The sequence below is a fragment of the Numenius arquata genome, chromosome Z (genome assembly GCF_964106895.1).
Source record: "Numenius arquata chromosome Z, bNumArq3.hap1.1, whole genome shotgun sequence".
NCBI classification, from domain to species: domain Eukaryota; kingdom Metazoa; phylum Chordata; class Aves; order Charadriiformes; family Scolopacidae; genus Numenius; species Numenius arquata.
This window is the reverse complement of record NC_133616.1, coordinates 36,647,878-36,669,905: the sequence shown is the minus strand read 5'-3', so window position 1 is coordinate 36,669,905 and position 22,028 is coordinate 36,647,878. Positions and strand designations below refer to the sequence as shown.

The 22,028-nt window shown below is 39.8% G+C and overlaps 1 protein-coding gene across 1 annotated transcript; it reads right to left on the bottom strand.

The window, feature by feature from the left end:
* Positions 1-954: 954 nt before the first annotated feature.
* Positions 955-22,002, bottom strand: SH3GL2 (SH3 domain containing GRB2 like 2, endophilin A1). The gene is made up of 8 exons (XM_074166034.1): positions 21,940-22,002; positions 19,599-19,671; positions 13,919-14,062; positions 11,910-12,043; positions 10,438-10,596; positions 8,862-8,965; positions 4,957-5,087; positions 955-2,438 (listed from the first exon to the last, which is right to left on the bottom strand). Exons 1-8 carry the CDS (start codon positions 21,946-21,948, stop codon positions 2,239-2,241), a joined length of 954 nt encoding a protein of 317 aa, XP_074022135.1. The 5' UTR covers positions 21,949-22,002; the 3' UTR covers positions 955-2,238.
* Positions 22,003-22,028: the final 26 nt, after the last annotated feature.

The following is a 22,028-nucleotide window of genomic DNA, read 5'->3' as shown; positions in this document are numbered from 1 at the left end:
TCTTCCTACATGGTGGCGCCTCAGAGAAAACATACTTAAGAAAGGGCAAGACACACTGGGCAGAGAGAGAAGAAGGGGAAAACCAGAAGAGCGAGAAACAGCAGAGGGAACACCAAGGTCAAAGAAGGAGGAGGAGGAGGTGGTTGACAATACACCAGCAGATATTCACACCATGGCCTGTGCAGGGACCCACTTCTGGAACAGCGGAAAACCATGAGGATGCAGGAGGAGCAGAGGGGAGCTGCTATGCACGACCGCAAACCTACCATTCCACATACCCTGGCCCTTCTGGTGGGGAGGAGTCAGGAACAAAGGAGTGAATTTGAGCTTGGGAAATGGGGCAGGAAAGATGCTATTTAAATGTTTGTCTTTTTTTTGTTTCTCACTACATAAATCTGCTGTAATTGGTAATAATTTTCTCCAAGTCAAGTCTGTTTTGCTTGTGACAGCGACTGGTAAGCAATGTCCCTGCTTTTATCTCAACCCATGAACTTTCTTATCCTCCCACTGAGGAGGAACAGTGAGGGAGCAGCTGGGTTGGTGTTTGGTTCCTTGCCAAGGCTAACCCACCACAATGTGTAACAAAGACTATAAAATGAAATAAAATGCTGTGTCATATCAAAGAAAAAATAAATTATGTTACCACATCTTTAAGCTTTACGTCTTTAAGGGAGTTTGTGAACACCATCGTTCTTTAATGAGAAACAACCTGTTTCCATAAGATTGCATATTGGTCATCATGACATTAATTTAATGTGCTCAGTTTTCAGTTTATCCTGTTTATGAGGGCCATTATACATGTGAGTTTTTACTGAAGCAATATAATGATGACAAAAAAGTATTTTTCACATTTGCAGGAAATGAGGAATATGCTTTCTGAAACAAAATTCTTGTTAGCTGATGTTAGGACAACAGATTTGAAAGCAACAAAGTAATAATCCACAACACTATTCTAGTTATTCTCTCAGCATTTATTTGAAATATCAATACTTTCCATGATATAGCTTATACATTAAGCAGTAGGGAATTGTCTTCACATCATTCAGTACTGAAGTGGCACATTCGAAGCAGCACATTAAATCTCTGAAAGAGTCTGTACAATTTAGATAAATAAAACTCTGGTTACCTAAACTAACAGAACTTCTGCAACTGTTACCAAAAGAATGCCAAGAAGCTAGGCACAGCACTGTACGCACAAAGTGCAGGAAGGAGGAACACAAGAGAACCAACTAAACATATGGGAAATGCTTTTGCATATACGGCCACATGTCTTTAATTGCTCAACACAAAAAGATAACAAGTTTTATTTAGTCCTCATTGAGGGCAGAATATGCACAAATGATGTTCGAAGAACACATGGTAGACAGAAATTAATATAAGTGTGGTTCATGTTTGGTTGGTTATTGTATTCCTCAGTGAATGAGTTTATGAAGGATATCTGGTGCTTAAGCAGCATGATTTTGTGCCAAGACTTGACAAGAAACAGTTAACAAATGCCAGCTTTATTCCCCATCTTGCCCTCTTACTGGCATTTTGGTGAGCATGCTGAAGGTTCCTGAAGGGCAAATTCAGGCGGTTTGTGGTCCAAGGTTATACTATAGGAATCCCCATTTTATGGTTTACAGTTTACCTCTGGATGAAAACAGGCCTTTTAACGATAACTAAGAATATAAAAATGAGCAGAGAGCAGCAGGACACACAGTACAGTGGTTCACTTTCTCAGAAACCAGAGGGTCTACATCTACACTGTCTCTGTGAGAACAGCAAGCCAGTTTGGTTGGAAGATACAATCCTAGTTAGCCAATGTTAGACCTGTGTGAACTGTATCACTAGGAAGAGAAAGATGGAATGGCAAGAACTTCTCCCTCTTTTTACAGAGAACTAAGACTGAAAAGTAATACAGTGGTGATAGGCATTATCTTCCCAATACCACCTTCACTTCCTGCTACTTTACTATGAGATACCTGCTTTGCTTGCCATCATCTCCCCAGCTTCATCTCAGTAATGGCTCTGGTTACTACCAGGCCAGCACGGCCAATAAACTAACCCACACCATGCTGGCTCAGAAGATATCACGCATCACCACCACGTAGTATGACAACACGTAAACCAAAGATGCTCAGTGGGAAGCGATGACTCTAACCACTGCAGTTTGCACTTTTAAGGTGTAAGAAGCAGCATTTTGAAAGCAGTGGTACTGACACAACTATCTGGGTCAGAGGTGGTGGATCAGCCATCCTAATTGGGCAATGGGACTAGAATATCCACATAATTGATGGGAAAGAAACCTGACTGGCCATGAAGCATCCCCTCATACCAGTTTTCATCAATCTGGTTAGTGAGGGTAATGATATCACCCTCTTTAAATCCCAGCTCCCCTTCATTTTCTGGTTCAAAGTCATACAGGGCTCGGCAGCATGGCTGATCCATGTGAACACCTATGGAGAAGAAACACAAAGAAACAACATGCCTTAAAATCTCAAGATTTACAGTATCCTTTTCACCATTGTAACTACTACAGATTTTGCTGTTTCTGGTATCACTCATATGCTGATGACAGTTCTTTGATAACATCTAAATTTGGACTGCTAAACTTCACTGGAAGACAGCTATCAGCTTTTGGCAACCTTCAGTTTTCATATGTGACTACTAGTAAATGTCTGAGAATACTAAAAGAACCAAGCTACAGTCAGGCCCCCATCTAAAAGCATGGCTACAATCCATTTGGAAGCTATTTTTTATCTGTTTACAAAACACAAAAAAATGAAGCAAAAGCCCTAATGTATTTCCAGCTTTACTGGCACAGAGTTACTTCGTCTGTTTACCTCAGGTAAGTAGTGTAAGGGGTAGCTCAAAACAACAGTGCAGATGTAACTACATCTTTGTCCTTTATTTGGATCTTCGCTGGCATAGCTATACTGTAAACCCCATACATGTTCCTAATCCTCTGAATATTAGTATGAGGTTTCCAAAGACCTTTTCTCCCCATACCCACAAAACAACTGCAGAGCCATCAGGATATTTTCAGAACAAGTTTGAAATTGAAAGCTTTCTAATATGCTAGTTCATGAACCTCTGACCATAAACCCTTTATGATGGCTAATGGATATCAATATGTCATTAGTTAGATTAGATTTTCATACATTATATGAAATTAATAAATATTAATCCCATCCTCCATATTCCTCCCCCCGTCCCCTGCCCCTAAGTCTCTACAGCTTCAAGCCTATCAAAAGCAAAATGTTTACTGGTCAAAATACTTAGGATTTAGCAGCACTGAATTATAAGGAGTTTCAGATCCCTGCCTGACTTTCCATAGTAAAAGTTCATGCACTTCCAGTGGTCAGAATGAACAGACACAAGCCACTCCACCACAATAGCACTTATAAGTATACTTATTTCAGCTTTTTCATGTATGCTGGCTTCAGGATGAATACATTTCAGATTCAAACCTTTTGCATATTCATTTCAACCACTCACTACAGCTAGAAGGCCCATCCTTGAGCTATTTTAGTACAAAAAATATTCCATTTCTATAGATGTCAATAGGGCAAGTTTCTAAAACACCAGATTTAATTTATTAAATTCTGTAGTGAAACCTTCTTTAATTTCTTTACATGTCACTCACAGTGTATTTTGCTTTATTTGTCATGAAGACTATTTTGCTGGCACAGCCTTAAACTGTGTGTTTGGTATGCTCATTGCTACTAGCTGAAATTTTGAAGACTTAGCAAATGAACTCTAATGACCATAGAAGATTAGAGCTTTGAATGAACCAGCCTAAACATACACTAAGGAATTTTCAAAAATCAGGTGTTTCTCTGAAAGCAATAAACAATTCAAAAGAAAGAACCCCTATTGAAGAAAATGCTAACTACTGCTCTCTGAAGAGGAAAACATAAATATTGGGGAGACACAGGAACATCAGTCTGCACTGCCTTAGCACAGACAAGTGTTCATGACACTCCAAAAATAAGTGAAGAAAAAAATTACTGGTGGCATGAGGAGACCTTTAGCGTGCAATACTCAAGCCACCCTCATGCACAAGGAATCTCCATTATATCCCCCTCCTTGCTAGCATAGTGAGGAGGTTACTAGGACTTTGCAAGATTATGCAAGACAATTTCCAGTTGCAGGTGCCAAAAGCAGATACTGTGGCTGCCTGAATCTGGGAGAACATCAAACACTCGCATCAGGATGTGACGGAAAGGAAAGAAATCCTGACAAAAGATCTAGTGAAAAAATCCAGTCTTGCAAGGTGGAGTGTGCTAGCAATTGTCACCGAGGTAAACTGGAATAACTGAGATCAGGTCTGGGCAGAGGCCAACCCTCACCATAACATGGCATAACTGATCATTACTGTGAGAAACAAATAATAAGGATTTCTTAGTATGTGCTGATACGAAATAAACACTTAAGATAATAATTATGCACCGTCATATAAATGCTTTATCTTGCTTGTGCTGCTCCCAATTAGACAAAGAAATTAACTCAGATGGCTTTTTTTTTTCTTTTTACTGATTTTTACTTTCAGGCTCTTTGTGTTGTAATACTTGGTTATAAAAAGCAGGATAAGGTTATGGAAGTTTTGGAGGATTCGAGGTTCTGCATTTTCATTGAAAACTTGCAGTTGTTCTTTTGGTTTCTAAATGCCTTTTTTGTAAGGATCTATATTTCAAGGTGAATTTAGTACAGCAGCATCTCTTTGAGCTTCTAAGACTAAGGAAATTTTTGACTCAAAGACACATTTGAAGCAGTGGATGATCCAGCCCCGTTCTCCTGCCTGTGAATGTGAACACTTTACAAAGAAACAACAGTTCAAAAAGCTCTCTCTTGTACTACCCTTAGTCTCATTTTCCATCGCTATGGAAGAACTAATCTCTAGAAGAAAGCATGGAACTTCTGCATGTAGCAAAACTTCAGAAGCTTTTCTTCTCACAGTGCTACTGCCATTACCTGATGGCTTGGGTGTGGTGGCATGGGATATTCCTCCATTGTGCTGAGTATTGTCCCCAGTTGTGAAATCTAGGCTCATACGGGGTTTGGGCTGGTATTCTCTCCTGGGCTGAGAGGATGCCTCTTTTATTCTGCCAAAACATCAAGTTAAATGTCAAGAGTTAACAGATGAGATGCACCAAACTTCTTTATTTCTATGGCTGAAGTTTCCATCCACTGACCACACAGACTAAACAAGTTTTGACACTTGGAGTAATTTTTTTGTTTACAACGTTAGTTTAAATTACCAAAAAACACCTGAAGTGACTATGCCATGAGGTTGTTAATTTTTCTTTTAGCATTTTGTCTGGCTTCATTTTGTCTAACAATAACAAAGAGCTTCTAATGGAGAAAAACTTGTTATGTGATTAGCACTGCTTACAAAAGGGCTGTACAAACATCTCTGCTCTCATTTTTAGCATGACTTTTGCTTCTATCCCTGGCAAGCCTTAACTATTCAGTTGGTCGATGCCAGCTCTTGTCATTTTGTACGGAGACTGCGTGGGAATGTACTGACTTCAGTTGCAGACTGAGTTCATTTATAATTTGGAATACTTGTTTCACAAAGGCACACAACTCCAGTTTTTCTGACTCTCAAAATAAAAGTATTATGCATCATTCATTTCAACTTATTATTCTAATTGAGAAACCTACAATTTCTAGGAAAGGCTACATTTTCAGATTCAAGGGTAAAATCCAGGGAAGGGATGATCATGGAATCAGAGCAGTTTATGCAGACTGCCACATATATTTCTAATACTGCATATGGCAGAATACTTTTTGGTCCTGATAACAAGGGTTTTCTCAGCATCCAAAATATTATCAACAATAGTCAGTCCCCAGAGACTGCTTTTCTTCTTCATAAACAAAAACATAAGTGTGTTAAAAACATAAATTAATGAAGTCGTCAAAATAAGTTAAATAGAGTCATAGAATCATAGAATGGTTAGAGTTGGAAGAGACCTTAAAGATCATGGAGTTCCAACCCCTCTGCCATGGGCAGGGACACCTCCCACTAGAGCAGGTTGCTCAAAGCCCCATCCAGCTTGGTCTTGAACACCTTCAGGGGTGGGGCATCCACAACTTCTCTAGGCAACTTGTTCCAGTGTCTCACCACCCCCACAGTAAAGAATTTCTTCCTAATATCTAATCTAAATCTCCCCTCTTTCAGTTTAAAACTGTTACCCCTCATCCTATCAGTACACTCCCTGATAAAGAGTTCCTCCCCATCTCTCCTGTAGGCCCCCTTCAGGTACTGGAAGGCCGCTATAAGGTCTCCCCGGAGCCTTCTCTTCTCCAGGTTGAACAACCTCAAGTCTCTCAGCCTGTCTCACAGGAGAGGTGCTCCAGCCCTCTGAGTATTTTCGTGGCCCTCCTCTGGACTTGCTCCAACAGGTCCATGTCCTTCTTATATTGGGGGCTCCAGAGCTGCACACAATACTCCAGGTGGGGTCTCACGAGGGCAGAGGGGCAGTTACCTCCCTGGACCTGCTGGCCACACTTCTTTTGATGCAGCCCAGGATGCGGTTGGCTTTCTGGGCTACAAGCACACCTTGCTGACTCATGTTGAGCTCCTCATCCACGAACATCCCAAAGTCCTTCTCCTCAGGGCTGCTCTCAATCCATTATCCATCCATCCTGTATTTGTGCTTGGGATTGCCCTGACCCACATGCAGGACCTTGTACTTGGCCTTGTTGAACTTCATTAAATAAAAAGGCTTTGCTGTGTTTCACTCATTTACAGAAGTTACTTCTTCAAAACAGTAAAGTTCTGAAGAAAGAAATACTTAATTTCTGTTACACCTAATAGTTCTGTGAAGCACAGACCATTTTTTACAGGTAATGAACTAGAAGGCAACAGTTCTAGTGACTTGCTAAAAATTACCCAAAAGCTCAGCATGAGCCATATTTCTTAAGAAAAGAAACATCTCCAAGGAAACTATTCCTGCTTCTCAGCTGCTCTGTCACGACAGACTGTTTTGAAAACTGCAGCCTCCTTTTGCTTGATGAAAAAGGGAGTTTAATATGAAAAATCTTTGCTGACCTTCCAGATTTTATTAATGTTATTCTAATTCTCCCAGTGTTTGGCAAGTTTCTGAAGTCCCAGTTCCTGCAATCATGGTATATTAAGGGAGTTCATGCCTTCCGTTAATGTGTGAAAGAAAAATGAAAATTCTTGCACTTGCAGTTCCTGAAGAAAGTCTTGAAGCCTAACCTGAAGCACCCAGAAAGAAGACTCCAGTGCATTTTTAAGTTTTTCATGGGTTTTGCAGTCGAACTCATATTTTTTCTAAATTCTTTGGGCAATATTTTAAGCAGGACAGTCTTAGCAGTTAGGAAACTTCATCCACGCCAAACAACAGCATGAACAAATTCCTTTCACATCTTTTAAAAAGTATCTAGAAAACGGGCAGTATGTGTTGCAAACATCACTGAGAATGAACAGTAACAAATTTGCTCAGTCTAAAGCTAAAGCATTATTAATTTTCTGGTCCATATGGTGAAAAAAACAAGCCCCAAACCTGAGGGCCATGTAGCAGGAAAAGACCAGTAGTTCAAATAGTAAGAGCTCTACATCCCTCCTTAATCCCTGGCAAGAGCATATCACAGTGCTCTAATTTGTGTCCAGTGGTGTGGATGAAGGATGATTTAGCCAGCAGACTCTTTATATTGAGGGTTGCGCAGTAAGTTCATGCAACAGACTAGTGTCATCTGATCTATAACAGTAGTCTGATGCAGGGTTCCTGAAAAGTTACAATCATTCAGAGCTGAAACTTAAAGCAAAGATACTGACTGTTTAGAAGTTTCAAAAGGGCAAAGGATTATCTGAATCAATATAGAAAGAGAAATCTGCTGCAGAGAGAGGTGTGTTCACTTTATGACATAACTTAGGGAGTACAGAACAACCCACCTGCTCCTGAGGATTTTTTAATGCTTCTGTAAAGGAAGTGAATTGCAGCATTCATTTGGAAGTGCTGAAAATCATTTTGCTAGCTGTTTAGACAGTACTGCAAACCGTATCCAGAAACAGCCTGCCGGGCAGCCTACCTAACCAAAACAAGTGCTGCTCCTAATAACAAAGAAATTTTAAGACTTAGAACAGTCTGTGTGCTTCCAGAACCGTGTGGACTAAAGAAATCTTTCCTTTGTGTTACGTTTCCTGGAAGAAGGACGTGTGTAGGAAGCTGATAAACTTTTACAAACACTATTTTCCTCATTTCAGGGCAGTATAATCTATTTTGTGTTGATAGAAACAAAAACTCTTAACTAAAAATTCTAGAATTCTATTTAAAAGATATTGAATCAATTCTGAAATAGCATTCACAGAAAAGGAGATGGCAGAGGTAAGCTCAGTTAAGGCTTGTATCAAGTTTGATCCAACAATACAGAGGGAACAAAAGAGTATTGAGTAAGGTGGTAGATGATGGTGGTCTCACTACTTGGCTTAGGAAGATCTTTGGGTAGATGAGAATGTAACAAGATACTCTTTTTCAATAGCAATCATTAACACCTTCACTCAGAAGATGTTGAATACATTTGTCAACACATGCAGGAATGGTAAGGAATCCAAACCTGTAAGTCCCACTGACTTCCAATATTTATAAACAATAGCTATCAGTTAAATCACATTTAACAACTTTGCTGAGCTGAGATGCTTTCCTGAACTCAGTCCTCATTCAGTCATACTTGGAAGCATATGCATCTCCAAAACATACCAACCTCAGCTTGCAATTGCCTAATGAAATGGCCCTTGTTTTCCTAAACATACAATTACCAAGTTGCAAAAGATAACAGTATTGCATTCCATTCATAGGTTTTCTGCCTCTGTAAAACAAAATTCAACAAACTTACAAAAAGTGCATTACCTATCTTCCAGCTTAGAAGTAACTCGCTGTAGGATCTGCGTGGCCTGCTTGTGGTACTCCAGCTGGGCTTGTACGAGAGCAGAAAGCTGGCTCACTTGTTCAATCTGAGGATTGACATTAAAACATCACATCTCAGGTGAGTACTAACAGCTTAGCAACAGCCAGTGAAGACCACTGTCACACCGACACTGCAAAGGCCGTTTTACTTATCTCTCTAAAAACTTGATTCACCTTTGTAGCTCGCAAAACAGTTACATATCAGTCTTTATTCATTATCATGTCTGGTAAAGACCTGATCTGGAATGGCAACTGCAACTCTTCTCCGTTGATCATGTCTATGGATGATTTGCACAAACAGCAGCCTACAGACCTACCTCATTCAGCAAACACCATGAAAGTGAAAATGAGACTGTAATACAGAGCATAATACACCTTCTCCTTCCCTGCCTTTGAAGGGCACAAAACCATATGGACTATGGTCATGCTTCTGTTGTATTCTGGCCTATGAAGCAGACCAAACCAGGAATGCAGAATATTTGCAGTGAAGGCAGATAGCATTCTACTTTATAAGAGAAAAAACATCCAAAACTCTGGTGTGGGCAATGCTAGCAGTTTCCATAGTACACAATGCCACAACAGCGTAATGCAGGCCAGCACTATCCGGCCACATGGAGTCAGATGTTACCACAAAGGATTAAAACTACAAACTTGTTATATTTCTTTCACTTCAGCACAGATATATTTAATTTCAAACATGGAACTATTTTCAGGTTTGTTATGGCTCCTCTACAGCAATTTGGTAACAAAATGAATTATTAAATTAGGTGTGTATTTAAACTTTAAATAAACCCAATCCTTTACTTCAACAGAAATATTTAAACTGAGTTTCCTTTGACCACATATTCTGTAAGACAGACTTGAGCTGAAATGTTTTTTTTCCTCCAAAAGAGATGTTTTCTTCTCACTTGATTTTACAGTTTTAACATTAATTATAAATAGAAGATTAGAAAACCCAAATAGATACCCAATCCTAAACTAGTCTGTAAGCAAAAGTTATACTGCAAAGTCAGATTTGAGCACTCACATTAACTTTAGCTTTTCTACTCACTATTGCATGTGATTACAGCAGAGACCATGGGATTGTAAGTTCATCTCTGATCTTCACCAATCCTCTCAGCAGCCCACACTTGAGCAAAAGCCTTGGCTCAAACCCAAACACCACAGCTAAGTAAAAGTCAAGACTTACATTTACATAATTCTAAGAAAGAAGATATTTGGTTTTGTAAGTACTGTGCAGTTAGGAAGCACAATGATGCTACAGAGGACTTATGTTCTTTAAATCTCTTACCTACAAAATTCCTATAAAATTAGTCCTACATGTGCATGCTGTAGATGGCTATGGCTTCTGAGTCCACCAAGGAGGCAAGTGCTTCTCCACTGTACAAACACAGGAATCTGTGCTGTCACGGATTTAATAAGGCTTTCAAATTTTAGAATGCTTTAGACTGCCATAGCTGCTGAACCAGTATCTTTCTCATTTTAAGATTCAGCTCAAAAATTAAAAGAGATATCTCACATCCATCTCCAGAAGGTTGAACATGCTTGACTCAGCAATTTCTTTTGATTCATCAAATTTCTCCAGAGCTTGGCGAAGTTCTTCATCAGGGAGCTTGCCCTGCCTTTTCTTTTTGTAATCAAAATCCAGGCGTCGACCCTCCATTTTCTTTAGGTGATGCTAAAAAACAAAAATGTAGATGCAAGCACAGAAGAAAGGATGTTCCCCAGCTCTCCTTACACTGCATTGTAATCAGGCAGTTCGTGTACATTTGCAAGCATGTGCTGTTTGCTGTATATTAACCCTTCCCTAGAGGGCAGAAATACAGAACAATGTATTTCTGCTGCCATTTAAGCAGCAATGGCACACTGCTGTCTAAATTACAGACCTTCAACATTAAAAAAAGGTGACACAGAATGGGTAACTGCAACTCCCACCTGTATAAAAAGATACACGAGTTTCTAGCTTCTTAACTCTGATGCAGAATTACCTGAACACCATGGCTTTTACCTAGATGTTTAAGAAAAAATTCTGCTAAAAGCACAAGTTAGTACATTTTTGCCTGTGTAATAGTTCTCATAAACAAAGCAACGCAGAAAATATTTTTAGCATTTCCATCAGACCACCAAAGGATATTAATATTATATTTTTATTAAATATTTTCCAGTTCATTAAGCGACATAACGTTCATGTCAATCTGTTTAGCAGCTGCTATGTCAAGCCGGCCAAAAGTTAATGTTACCAGCATTGGCATGCATAAGCATGCATATTTTAGGTGTTTACTGTCCCTCAGAAGAATCAATTTGTCACCTATCATGATATTTGTAACTTTGTCAACTTTGTGAATTATATAATCTTTTTTCCACATACATTTAACAATATGAAAGTCTTACTGAGCTCAGAAGAACAGTTACTTATACAGATAAGCATTTGCTGAATTGGGAGGCACTTTTACTTGCAAAATCATAAAATTAGGTTGTGTCCATAGAAGTGCGTGTGCAAACAGATTTTTCGCTGTAAACTCTAGCTGGTTCTTAGATTACTAATTGCATAATTCATGCAACCAAACAGTGTTTGTGCTCAAAATTCCTGGGAATGCTGCAGATAGTCTTCATACAGACAAAAGAGTAGAGCCAGTCTAGAGGCAACTCTCGAAACCTCGCCACATGTTATACACCAGAAAATTGAATGTAAACATCTGTTCATCTGTCTAGTGAAATGAGCTTTCAAATGGTAGGATTAGAGTACTGCATTGACGACTGCATAAGCTTGACAATGCTATGGTCAAAAAATGTTAGAATTTTGATCTTTCCCTTTTTAAACCATCAACAAGAGAAACAGAACTTAAAACTCCTGAGTTTAGTCAAAGATACTAAAATCAGATAAACTGTGAATCTGAAAGCCCATTTTAAACTACACAACTTACATAACTTTTGGATATATACACAATCTAGATATTTGGCATTATTAAAATGCCACATTGCGGGCAATACCTGTATTTCTCTCAGATCTTTGTCATGGAGGTTCTGAAGTGGATCAATGAAGTTTTGTTTCACTTCCATGTCTAAAGAGTCCTTAACCTCAGAAAGCTCCTTCATAGCTTCGCCCACATCTGCAAGTGCTGGTCCTGAAAGAAAAGATGTCCACTTTATCTCAAAGTAACTTAGTTCCAAATCACTGTAGAATGAAATTGAGTCATGGAAACTTAAATTAACATTTCATTTTAAGTCTCAAGTTTAGGAACGAAACATAGTATAGTGCACTGGCAACATGGATTTTACACTTCTGCAGCCCCCAGGGTTTATGCCTTGTAACACACTTGAGGATCCACACTGCATCAGGACAGCCTCCTCCACATCCCTCACCGGTTCATTCCTCACTCTTGGTGAAACACACTAGAAAAGAATTATCTGTATTTGCTCTGGTGTTGCTGCCGCTAGACACTAGGCTGCATACAAAAATAGCTCTAATGCAAGTCCAAGTCTCCCTGTTTGTATCAGTGAGACTGGTGACAGTATCAAATGTAAAGATTCTTAACAATTTCACAGAAATTTTTTTATGAAAGATTTTTTTGATTAAACTGTCGACTTCATACACCTACTCAGGTTCATAAACTTCAATAAGAATTAGCTGCCTTCTGAGATTTCCTCCAAGATTAACTTGAGGGCCACAAAAATTACCACTCTGGTTTACCTCCTCTACATAAACAGAAAAGCTCATAAACAGAAGCTCAAAAATACCCTCCTGGTTTGAGGTGTAGGTCACTGGAAAAAAATCCCCTTGCAAAGAATACAAAGGTTCTGAAAACGTGAAAATGAGAAATCAGAAGGAGCTTTGTCTCCCAAGCAGGGAATGCCAGCAATGCACTGCAAAACTAGAGAGCCTGCCAGACCCGGATGAAGAGTGACAAACAGCCATAATAGCTGCTATTAGTTAAGAATGTGAAAATAATTGCCATATCTATTCTGCTGTGTGCTACTGCAATCATCAGGGAATATACAGCAATTTACACAAACTAAATTCTATTAGTTCTTCATTTTCCCTTTAAAAATGTGTTTGAAATTTAGCAAATGAGAGGCAACCAATTAAAAAAACAATTCAGTAGTCTTTAGCACAAATCAGCCTACATCTGCCAAGTTAACTAGCAAATTATATGAAACAAACAAGAAAGTACCTTTTCCATTGCAGATGTCTTTATGGCAGGAACAACATTTTATGAAGATTCAAACAGGAAATAGAATTTCACAGTCCCATTTGAGGGTCCTGTATGTTGCCATATAAAAATGGCCACAGAGAAGCCCACATAAACAGGACAGAACAACAAAAGATCCTGACGTGAATGTCATCTCTTTTAGTTAGACCTCTACTGTTGAAGAACACAATGCTAAGTCTCTCTTTAACATTTCTAGCTCAGAAGGTTGTAAACTCATTTGGGGCTTGGACGGAGGAGCGGTTGACAGATAAGACAGGAGTAATCACTAGTGCCTTAAAATGTGGAATTTGGTCAGAAAAATGGTCTAATAAAGTCTAATAAAAACCTTAAAAATTAGCCTTTATTCCTTGCCTGTAATGAAGAAAATAACATAATAAAGGGATATATAACATAGGGATAATAACATAATAAATAAGGATTCTGAGGACAAAAGGGTTTTATTGAACATGTTCATAGAACTAATATGATTTCTGAACACGTACATCTTTCATCCCAACACATCCCCAGTAACATAATCTATGACAGAGAGCCTAAAGCCTATATGGATATGGGTCCAAATGGAAACAATTTGACTTTCATCCACAAGAAAAAAATCTCTAGTCCAAATCCATAAAGGATACTCAACAGGCCTAGACCACCCTTAAAGGAGAAGTCTGATGAAGCTGAACTCTGATGGTTCTTGCAGAATTTCTTCCTTTATAAGAGCACAACACTTCAATAATGAAAGTTATATTAAATTTTACTACCATTTTTATTGCATTATAACAGAAAAAGAAGTAATCAAGTTACCAAAGTTGCATTCTTCTCCAAGCTCTCGGCCAAATTTCAGCATCGCATCTGCCAGCAAGGCTTCAGCCTGAGGGTAACCTGGTCCCTTTTCCTGGCCTCGAATTTTTGACATAGTGTTGATCATGCTGAGTTTAGCTCTGGAAGCTGAAGCAGGCAAGTGACAAAGGTTACATATGTGCAATAATTTGTCTACACAGACAGGAATGCACTCCTTACATTTATCTGAGATACCTACAATGTGTTTGAAGGACATTACCTAAGTTTAGGACTAAACCCTGCTTTTCATCAATTATTTTTAGAGCAAAGGAATGAGATGTTGGTCAGTGACTTTCTTCTTCTGCTGGTAGGCCAGAGAGGAGGCTCTGTCCTGAACTTTAAGTCAAAGCTCCCATTACAATTATTTGGACAGAAGAAAGTCCAAGAACACTCCCAAGATAGTATGTTTGACACGTTTTACAACACAAGTAGAAAAATCTTCAAGCTATCCCCAAATTCTTAATCTTAAAATCCTTGAGTACGAGATGGACAGCAGATTGAACCACCCTCCCTCTCAAGGAAAAGTCCAGACTAGGTACACTCAAGACTAAACTGTGGTGCCCCACATTTTTTAAATGCTTGAATTTTTCTGTTGTAGAATACTAAATAAAACCTACATTCCCAAACATGATGTCCAACACCCTTTGAAACACTTTTTGCTTTTTATGGGGATCTGGGGAAACTCCAACATCAATACAGTTTTCAAATGTACTTTATAGAATCATAGAATCATTTAGGTTGGAAATGACCTTTAAGATCCTCTAGTTCAAGCATAAGGCTAACACTGCCAAATTCAGCACTAAACCATTTCCCTAAGTGCCAAATCTACACGTCTTTTAAATACCTCCAGGGATGATGACTCAACCGTTTTTCTTGGCAGTCTGTTCCAATGCTTGACAGCCCTTTTGGTGAAGAAATTTATCCTCATATCCAATCTCAACCTCCTCTGGCACAACTTGAGGCCATTTCCTCTTGTCCTATCACTTGTTACTTGAGAGAAGAGACCAACACCCACCTCGCTGCAACCTCCTTTCACATAGTTGTAGAGAGAGAGAAAGTCTCCTCTCAGCCTCCTTTTCTCCAGACTAAACAACCCCAGTTCCTTCAGCTGCTCCTTATAAGACTTGTTCTCTAGACCCTTCACCAGCTTTGTTGCTCTTCTTTGGACATGCTCCAGCACCTCAATGTCTTTCCTGTAGTGAGGGGCCCAAAACTGGACACAGTACTTGAGGTGGGGCCTCACCAGTGCCGAGTACAGGGGGATAATCACTTCCCTAGTCCTTCTGCCACACTAGTTCTGATACAGGCCAGGATGCTGTTTCGCTTTTATTTTATTTCAGATGCACAACTGCAGATCAGAAAAAAGCACACAATTATCACACCTGATGAAAAAAAACAAAACAAACATAAAAGTACTAATTTGATGATGTGCTTTAGTGAATTGTCGCAACTAGAGAATGTGAATGGCCTGCAGATAGGGAATTATTTAATCACACTTGACTTCAAATTTTGCCAGCTAAATCCTATTGCCAGCAAAACTGACTCAGTGAGTGTTTCTACCTACATCATTGTGTATGCTACAGGAGGACAGCTATGAATGCCTCTACCTTCCTCCTTGCGAAGGCTTGACTTTGTTAGTTGCTCTTATGAGTTAACATTTCTGTTTACAAAACATTAGAAGCTCACACTTTGTGTGCTGATTTCATTGGTCAAAATTCAACCTTGCACATATTTCTGCAACAAAAGAGAACATTATCAGACTGGAGTCAACACGTGTTTTGCTCTTGCTTTACTGTTGAAAGGACTTATCAAGAGATGATTCTTGTTGCTGGGTATGTTTCACCTTGTGGCATGGAAATGCATGCATAGACATAGACACAGAAACACACACAAGAAAATCGGCATGTGTCATAGTAATTATTTTGCCTGAGAAGCAGCTATGAAAGGATAACACATTTTTAACATAGAGTAATAATGGTTTTGTAAGCTTTCTCACTATGCTTGACTGCCACCAGATCATGCTTTTCAGCATCTGAATTTCTTGATGCTTTCTGTTTCTGCCCACTAAAAAACTACAGTCAGCAGACTGGCTGACTGCTTAGTATAAGAAATTGAATTTTAATGAAGTGTCTGGCCTTTAAAAATGGCATCAAAATGATGGTGGCAATGGGAAAATACAGAAGCACAAAAGAAACTAAGACACAAACAAAATCCATCAGGGAAACGGAAGTAGAAAGCTGAGTTAGAACAGGAAAAATGGGAGTATTTTCAGAAATAAAAGAAAAAAAAATGTTAGAGGGAATATAAAAAATGAAGCGGCTATATTCTGGACAGGCAGGTATGAGCAGAAAGCAAAAGGTACAGGAAAGAATGAAAGAACTGAAAGGACAATAAGGGGAAGGGCAAGAAATAAATGATAAAGAGAAGAAAGGTAAACATGAAAAATTAATGCTTCAATGACTGATCTAATCATTTAATAATGATTACATTAGAATACTGATTTAGTAGGAAATCTTAGAATACATCCACCAGTGGTCTCATTCCACTTTTATTCTTTTAAAGTTGATTCCAGTAACTTCCATGGGAGCAGAGGTAAGTGCGCTCAGTCAGTCTTAAAATCCTATCCTGAGCCCTTTCATTTCTATTGCTTTATTGTGTGAGTGCCACCTAGTTTCTTCTTGAAGTTATGTTTTAACCTGACTGAGGACAGGCAGAGAGGTACAAAACATCACATGGAAGTGACCTGAATGCTTGATTCTTTTCCCAGTTGCATTCCCTCTTCTTTACATTGACTTTTATGGTGTCACTAATGACTCACCTCAATATTAACTGTTAATAGACTCATGGCGAATCATAACAACACTACCAAAAGAGTTAGAAAGAAACTTCAGCAGTGGATTCAATTGCTCATTCTTTGTACTTTCCATCTTGTTCATCCTGCATCTATTTTTCTTGAAATTATGGTCACGTACATCTGCACGGATAGTCTTTGGGTCTTCATCGTGTTCAATTTTATTTACTTTCAACTGTCCTTCAGGGTTGTTTTTTTGGTAAGTGGGAGGAAGTCTCTTCCCCTCCCCTCCCCTCCCCTCCCCTCCCCTCCCCTCCCCTCCCCTTCCTTTTCCCTTCCCTTCCCTTCCCTTCCCTTCCCTTCCCTTCCCTTCCCTTCCCTTCCCTTCCCTTCCCTTCCCTTCCCTTCCCTTCCCTTCCCTTCCCTTCCCTTCCCTTCCCTTCCCTTCCCTTCCCATTTCCATTTTCATTTTCATTTTCCCTCCAGCATTAGTTACTTAACTGTTTAGTGAAGTTAGACAATGCTGCATACTTCATTTATTGATCCTTCAAAACACCATAGATCCAATTGATCTCTAGCACTGCAATACTGTGTTATCCAAGCATATTGGTATTTCTAGGGTTCATCCTACTTATCAAGGAATGTGTGCTACATTCTAAACGCTCTTCTCCCTTCTAAACCCAGGTAAACTTGAAAAGAACATCTGTTAAATATTGCTGTTAAAGATATTTTTTGTTAAATTCCTCCCCACCCCGTTCCCAAAGTTATGTTTCAATTTTTTATGAAAATGAGAAAGCAAACAGAAAATACTGGAAATCAGCATTTTTGGTGCCCCAGGTAAATATAATATAGTTTTAGGGAGAATTTTAAAGAGAATTTTTTTTTATTTTATTGAAAAAAGAAGTAATTTTCCCTGAAATTCTTCTCACTATAGGGAGCCCTTTTTCAATTGGCATAAAACAATCTAAGATTCCGTGAGAGCTGCAAATGGTCAGTTCTCCTTTCGTCTTACCCCATCTGCTACCATTGCCCAGCTGTGGAACAAATAACATGATGTCATTTGATATGCAAGAAAGTAAATCTTCCTCCTGCCTATTACAATTTTAGTTTTCTGATCCTACTTGCACATGCCACAAGCAGATGAGGGGATGTGTAGCGGCAGCATGCAAACTGCACTTTCCTGCAGCACTGCAAACTTACATCAGCCTGAGGTGCCTGAAATCACACCCATAGCTACTTCCAGAAATTTTGCTGTCTGACGTTGCTGTGAGCCTCTTCCGTGATTCACAGCAATCATAATCACTCAGATGTGTCAGGAAGGCAGCCAGAGAAGCTCTAAACAGCCAAGCTTATTACTCAGTCTATACAATGTTGCACAACAGCAGCTTGACAGTAGTTAATTTCATCACTAGCCCCATAATGTTTGTCAATCCTAAACTCACTTCCTGCAGAGTGCTTGTTGACGATGAGCAATGAAGCTGTGGACTCAAGTCATAAACAGTATTTCATCCGTTGACATAGAAACTGTTCTAGTCATCATTATTTTCTCTCTAGGAGTCCTTGAACTTGTAAATATTATTCCTCCTTTTCTCAATCCACTGGCAGCGTCATCAAATTATCCTCCTTTCCTCTGTGATCTAACATAAAAATTTCACCAATTAGGCTATACCAGCAGCAGCCCTTCATTGTACCACACTGGAGTTAAAATATTTGTCACAGGTTCAAATTTGTTTCCAGCTATAAAGAAACAAATTCCTCACAGTGAAGGAGTAAATTTGGTCTGTACTTCCATGAAACTCTTAAGATATTTATGGTAGATAGCAGGCCTCATTTTACCTTCACACTAATTGTGCACAAGCATAACTCCGTTGACCCCATCAGTGAAGCTGGCATGGCCTTATGCCAGTATAAAAACCCTTATGTTCCTAGATTACTACCGAAATCTTCAAGTTCTTGAATTTAATGGTTTACTTTAACAGCTCCACATCACGTCTCCTTGTGAGGATCCTTTGGCAAGAGAGGAGCATGCAGCTCTCCATCAGCCCAATCACAAAACCTTTCTTTCATCTCCCATGGAAACCAATCATTTATTTCTATTTTGAAGGTTCAATTCAGTCCTCTCTAATTATGTCCCTTCATCTGCCCTTTTCCCCAGTTCGGCATCAACAGCTCTTCTGCACCCTCTCTATTGTCGTAACTCTAATGAGGATGGGAAATCGCTAGAAGGCCAGGTGAAAGGTGGTATTATATCTCTTTGGGTGCCTTGAGGAAAGGTGCTTCAGGGCTTTGTCTTTCTTCCCGTGGTCTTCAAGGACTGCCTGGTCTTTTTCCCTCACCCAAGGTGAATGACTGGGACTGCAAAAGAAAGAGGTGTCTCATGCAGACACCCTCACCGTGCCTGATCCTGATCCCCATACCCAGGGAGGTGCCTGATGCCCAGGACTGCGGCTGCTGCCCTGGTGGCTGGAGCAGTGGGATGGGCCCTGGCTGCCAGGCCCTGCCCTGCCACCTCTGGGGAGTCCACAGCCATCTCCAGCTCCCAGGGAGCCCCCAAGCCCACAGAGCTGGCATTCAGATGTCTGCAAGTAAATAAACCCAGTGTCTGGTCATATCCTGCTTCCTTATCTAAAGCAGGAACACACAAAAGGAAAACAAGCCTCCCAAAACCAGTCTCCATTCCCCCTCACAGCCTAACACAGAAGCCTATACTCATCTGTCTTCACTGTAACTTCACTGATTTTGTGTTAATCTGAACTGCACCAGTGAGGATGAGATCTGTCAGGCTATACATTGGTGAGAAATAGTATTTTCAAACAGTGCTGCAAGTACTGTGAGACTGTGAAATTACATTACCTGGATTGGGCTGAAGATACTCTATTGTCTTTGCCATTATTTCCATAACTGCCCTGCTGGTAACATCCACTTTCTAAAGGACAGAGAGTTAAACAAAAAGAAACATGAAATAAAGATATTAGACAAAAGGAGTATGTTTTTCTCTCTTCTTTTTGCTCTTATAAATTTTTTTAATTCTTCTTATAATTTTATTTTTGAGTCCTTGAGAACAGCCCTGGTACCAGAATGGTGATAATGCCTGGAAAACTACCAAAGCATGAGTCCACCATTTCAGTTTACAGCAGACTCATTCCCAAGTGATGCCATCAGGACAGAGCACCTCAGAGTGTGTTAGGAATTTGATATGATTCATTGTACCATGCTGATACTTTACATCACCCTGGGAAGCATCCACAATAGGAAAAACTTTTTGATAGAACCATCACTGAAAACTATTTAAGAACTAGCCAACTTTGATCCCCTCATAACTGGCAAAGTGAGGTGAAAGCAGATGTCAACCCAAACCAATCACCTGATAAAATGGGCTGTCTACCTCTTTCAGAGAGAGAGGTCTGGTAAAATTGAGGTAAGGAAGTCAGTTTCCATTTTCAAGAAACCTATCAGCATGGGTGCACTCATCATTTATTTCCCCTTGCCAACTCCACAAAGAATTATTAAATATTTAGGAATTTAAAATACTTGGAACTGAATAGCATTAATTTCTTCTACCGGAATAGGAATTCTTGCTTTCTTAAGAAGACCTCCACATCACATCAGCTTCCCAAGCTGCATATAGCAAAGTGTACACCTACTCTCCTTCTCAGGATCAGGCCTCAAAGAAAAGACTGCTGCTTTGGCAGATTTGGGGATCCCTGTAACTTGTCCTGTACTCTGCATCTATGAAGACACATTGCACTTCTCTGCAGGGTAGCTTGTGTCTCACAGTGAACTCCCTTACCAAAATGGCAAGTTCCTATTTTAAAAAAGGAACACCTGAGATAGGTTGGTTGCAGCATGCTGTGACTGACATCTTTCCTGTTTCCTGTTGCCACTGCCATCTGCCAGGTCTTGCTCTGTGCTTCACACAAAGAAGCAGAAGTCGTCTGCCAGCCCTGGGTGAATAAGTAGCTGAACTGCCTGGTAGGGAGCCCAGAACTGGCTGGAAGGCTGCAGAGAGAGTGGGGGCGAGGGAACGGAAGGCCAGGGACAGGCAGAAGGAGCATGTCCACTGCCTGCAGAAAAGCTGGCAAGGGCCATGGGGCCAGGCGGGGAGCACAGAGGCAACCAATGAGTTTAGTCCATTCTCTTTTCAACTCTCAGTGCTCTTATCTCCTAGGCTGCCAATCCACGCCGCCCACGAGCACATGGGATTCACCCCTGGAGGTTGCAATGTCCTATTTTCCACTCTAAATCTTGCACCAGTGTTCTGAATCTTCGTTAACAACCTTCCAGTTTTGACAGCAATGCCTATACTTGTGGCACATTCAAAGGGAAGCTGGACGAAAGGGGAGAAACCAACTCTGCAGTACTTTTGCTGAAAGAAGTACAAAGGATATGCTCTTCTCCTTTATTTTACATCCAAGGTTTTTTCTCCATCTCACTATTAGAAACATACAGATAAATAGCTTCTGTTTCTCTTGATCAGAGTGATACATCAGATAAATACCCTGCAGATTACCTAGCAGTAGCTTGTGTTACAAGATTTGATAGTACCTTTCAAAGTTGAAGCTGGAAAAAACAACCTGTCCCTACCGATCCCTGCAACTGAAATATTATCACTGCCACACACAGCTGTGGGGTGGGTTTTTTTGCTTTTTTTTTTTTTTTTTTTCCCCTCCATAGAAACACTCAGTGCTATCTCTGCCAGCCTCACCAAGTAGTCTGTAGGGGGGGTTAGCCCTATCTACCCAAGGCACTCTGCCAGTGGAGGCTGCCTAACAGGATCTCTGAATCTATGAATAAATATCCTAGTGCCACTGTCAACCCCCTTCGGCAGGCAGCTCTTGCTACTCTTGACTGATGGTCAAGGAGATGAGAATTACAGGCATCTTTTGCCATTGAAATTACCATCTTGTAGACAGACACTCTGATCCACTACAATGGTTTAAATGAAACTAATTTGTAGCTGACATCAGCCTCAATCTCTGAATGAAATATTGGCATTATAAAGAGTGCCATTTATTATGTATGTCTTGGTTAGAAAACAAAAAGAAATATGAAAATGAAAGTTCAGTCCTGCTGTCTAAAAGTTAAGTCTTTCAAAATTATTCAAGTGATTCAGGGACAAAAGCTTTGAAATTCCTATCCTAGAAAGTAAAAATGAATGGTAATTATTAATAAACACATTGGTATGTAGACTTACCCTTTCCATTTCTTTGAAGTCATCATCTAGCTTGGTTCCTTCTGCACCTCCTACTTTTTCACTCACTTTCTGCAGTTAAAAAAAAAGAA

Excerpts from the sequence above, each read along its gene's own strand:
- SH3GL2 (XM_074166034.1), bottom strand. Across the intron at positions 8,966-10,437 it reads TCAACCTTCTGGAGATGGAT|ATTGAACAAGTGAGCCAGCT; the intron begins GTGAGATATCTC and ends GTCAATCCTCAG. Across the intron at positions 2,439-4,956 it reads CACCACACCCAAGCCATCAG|GTGTTCACATGGATCAGCCA; the intron begins GTAATGGCAGTA and ends TCTTCTCCATAG.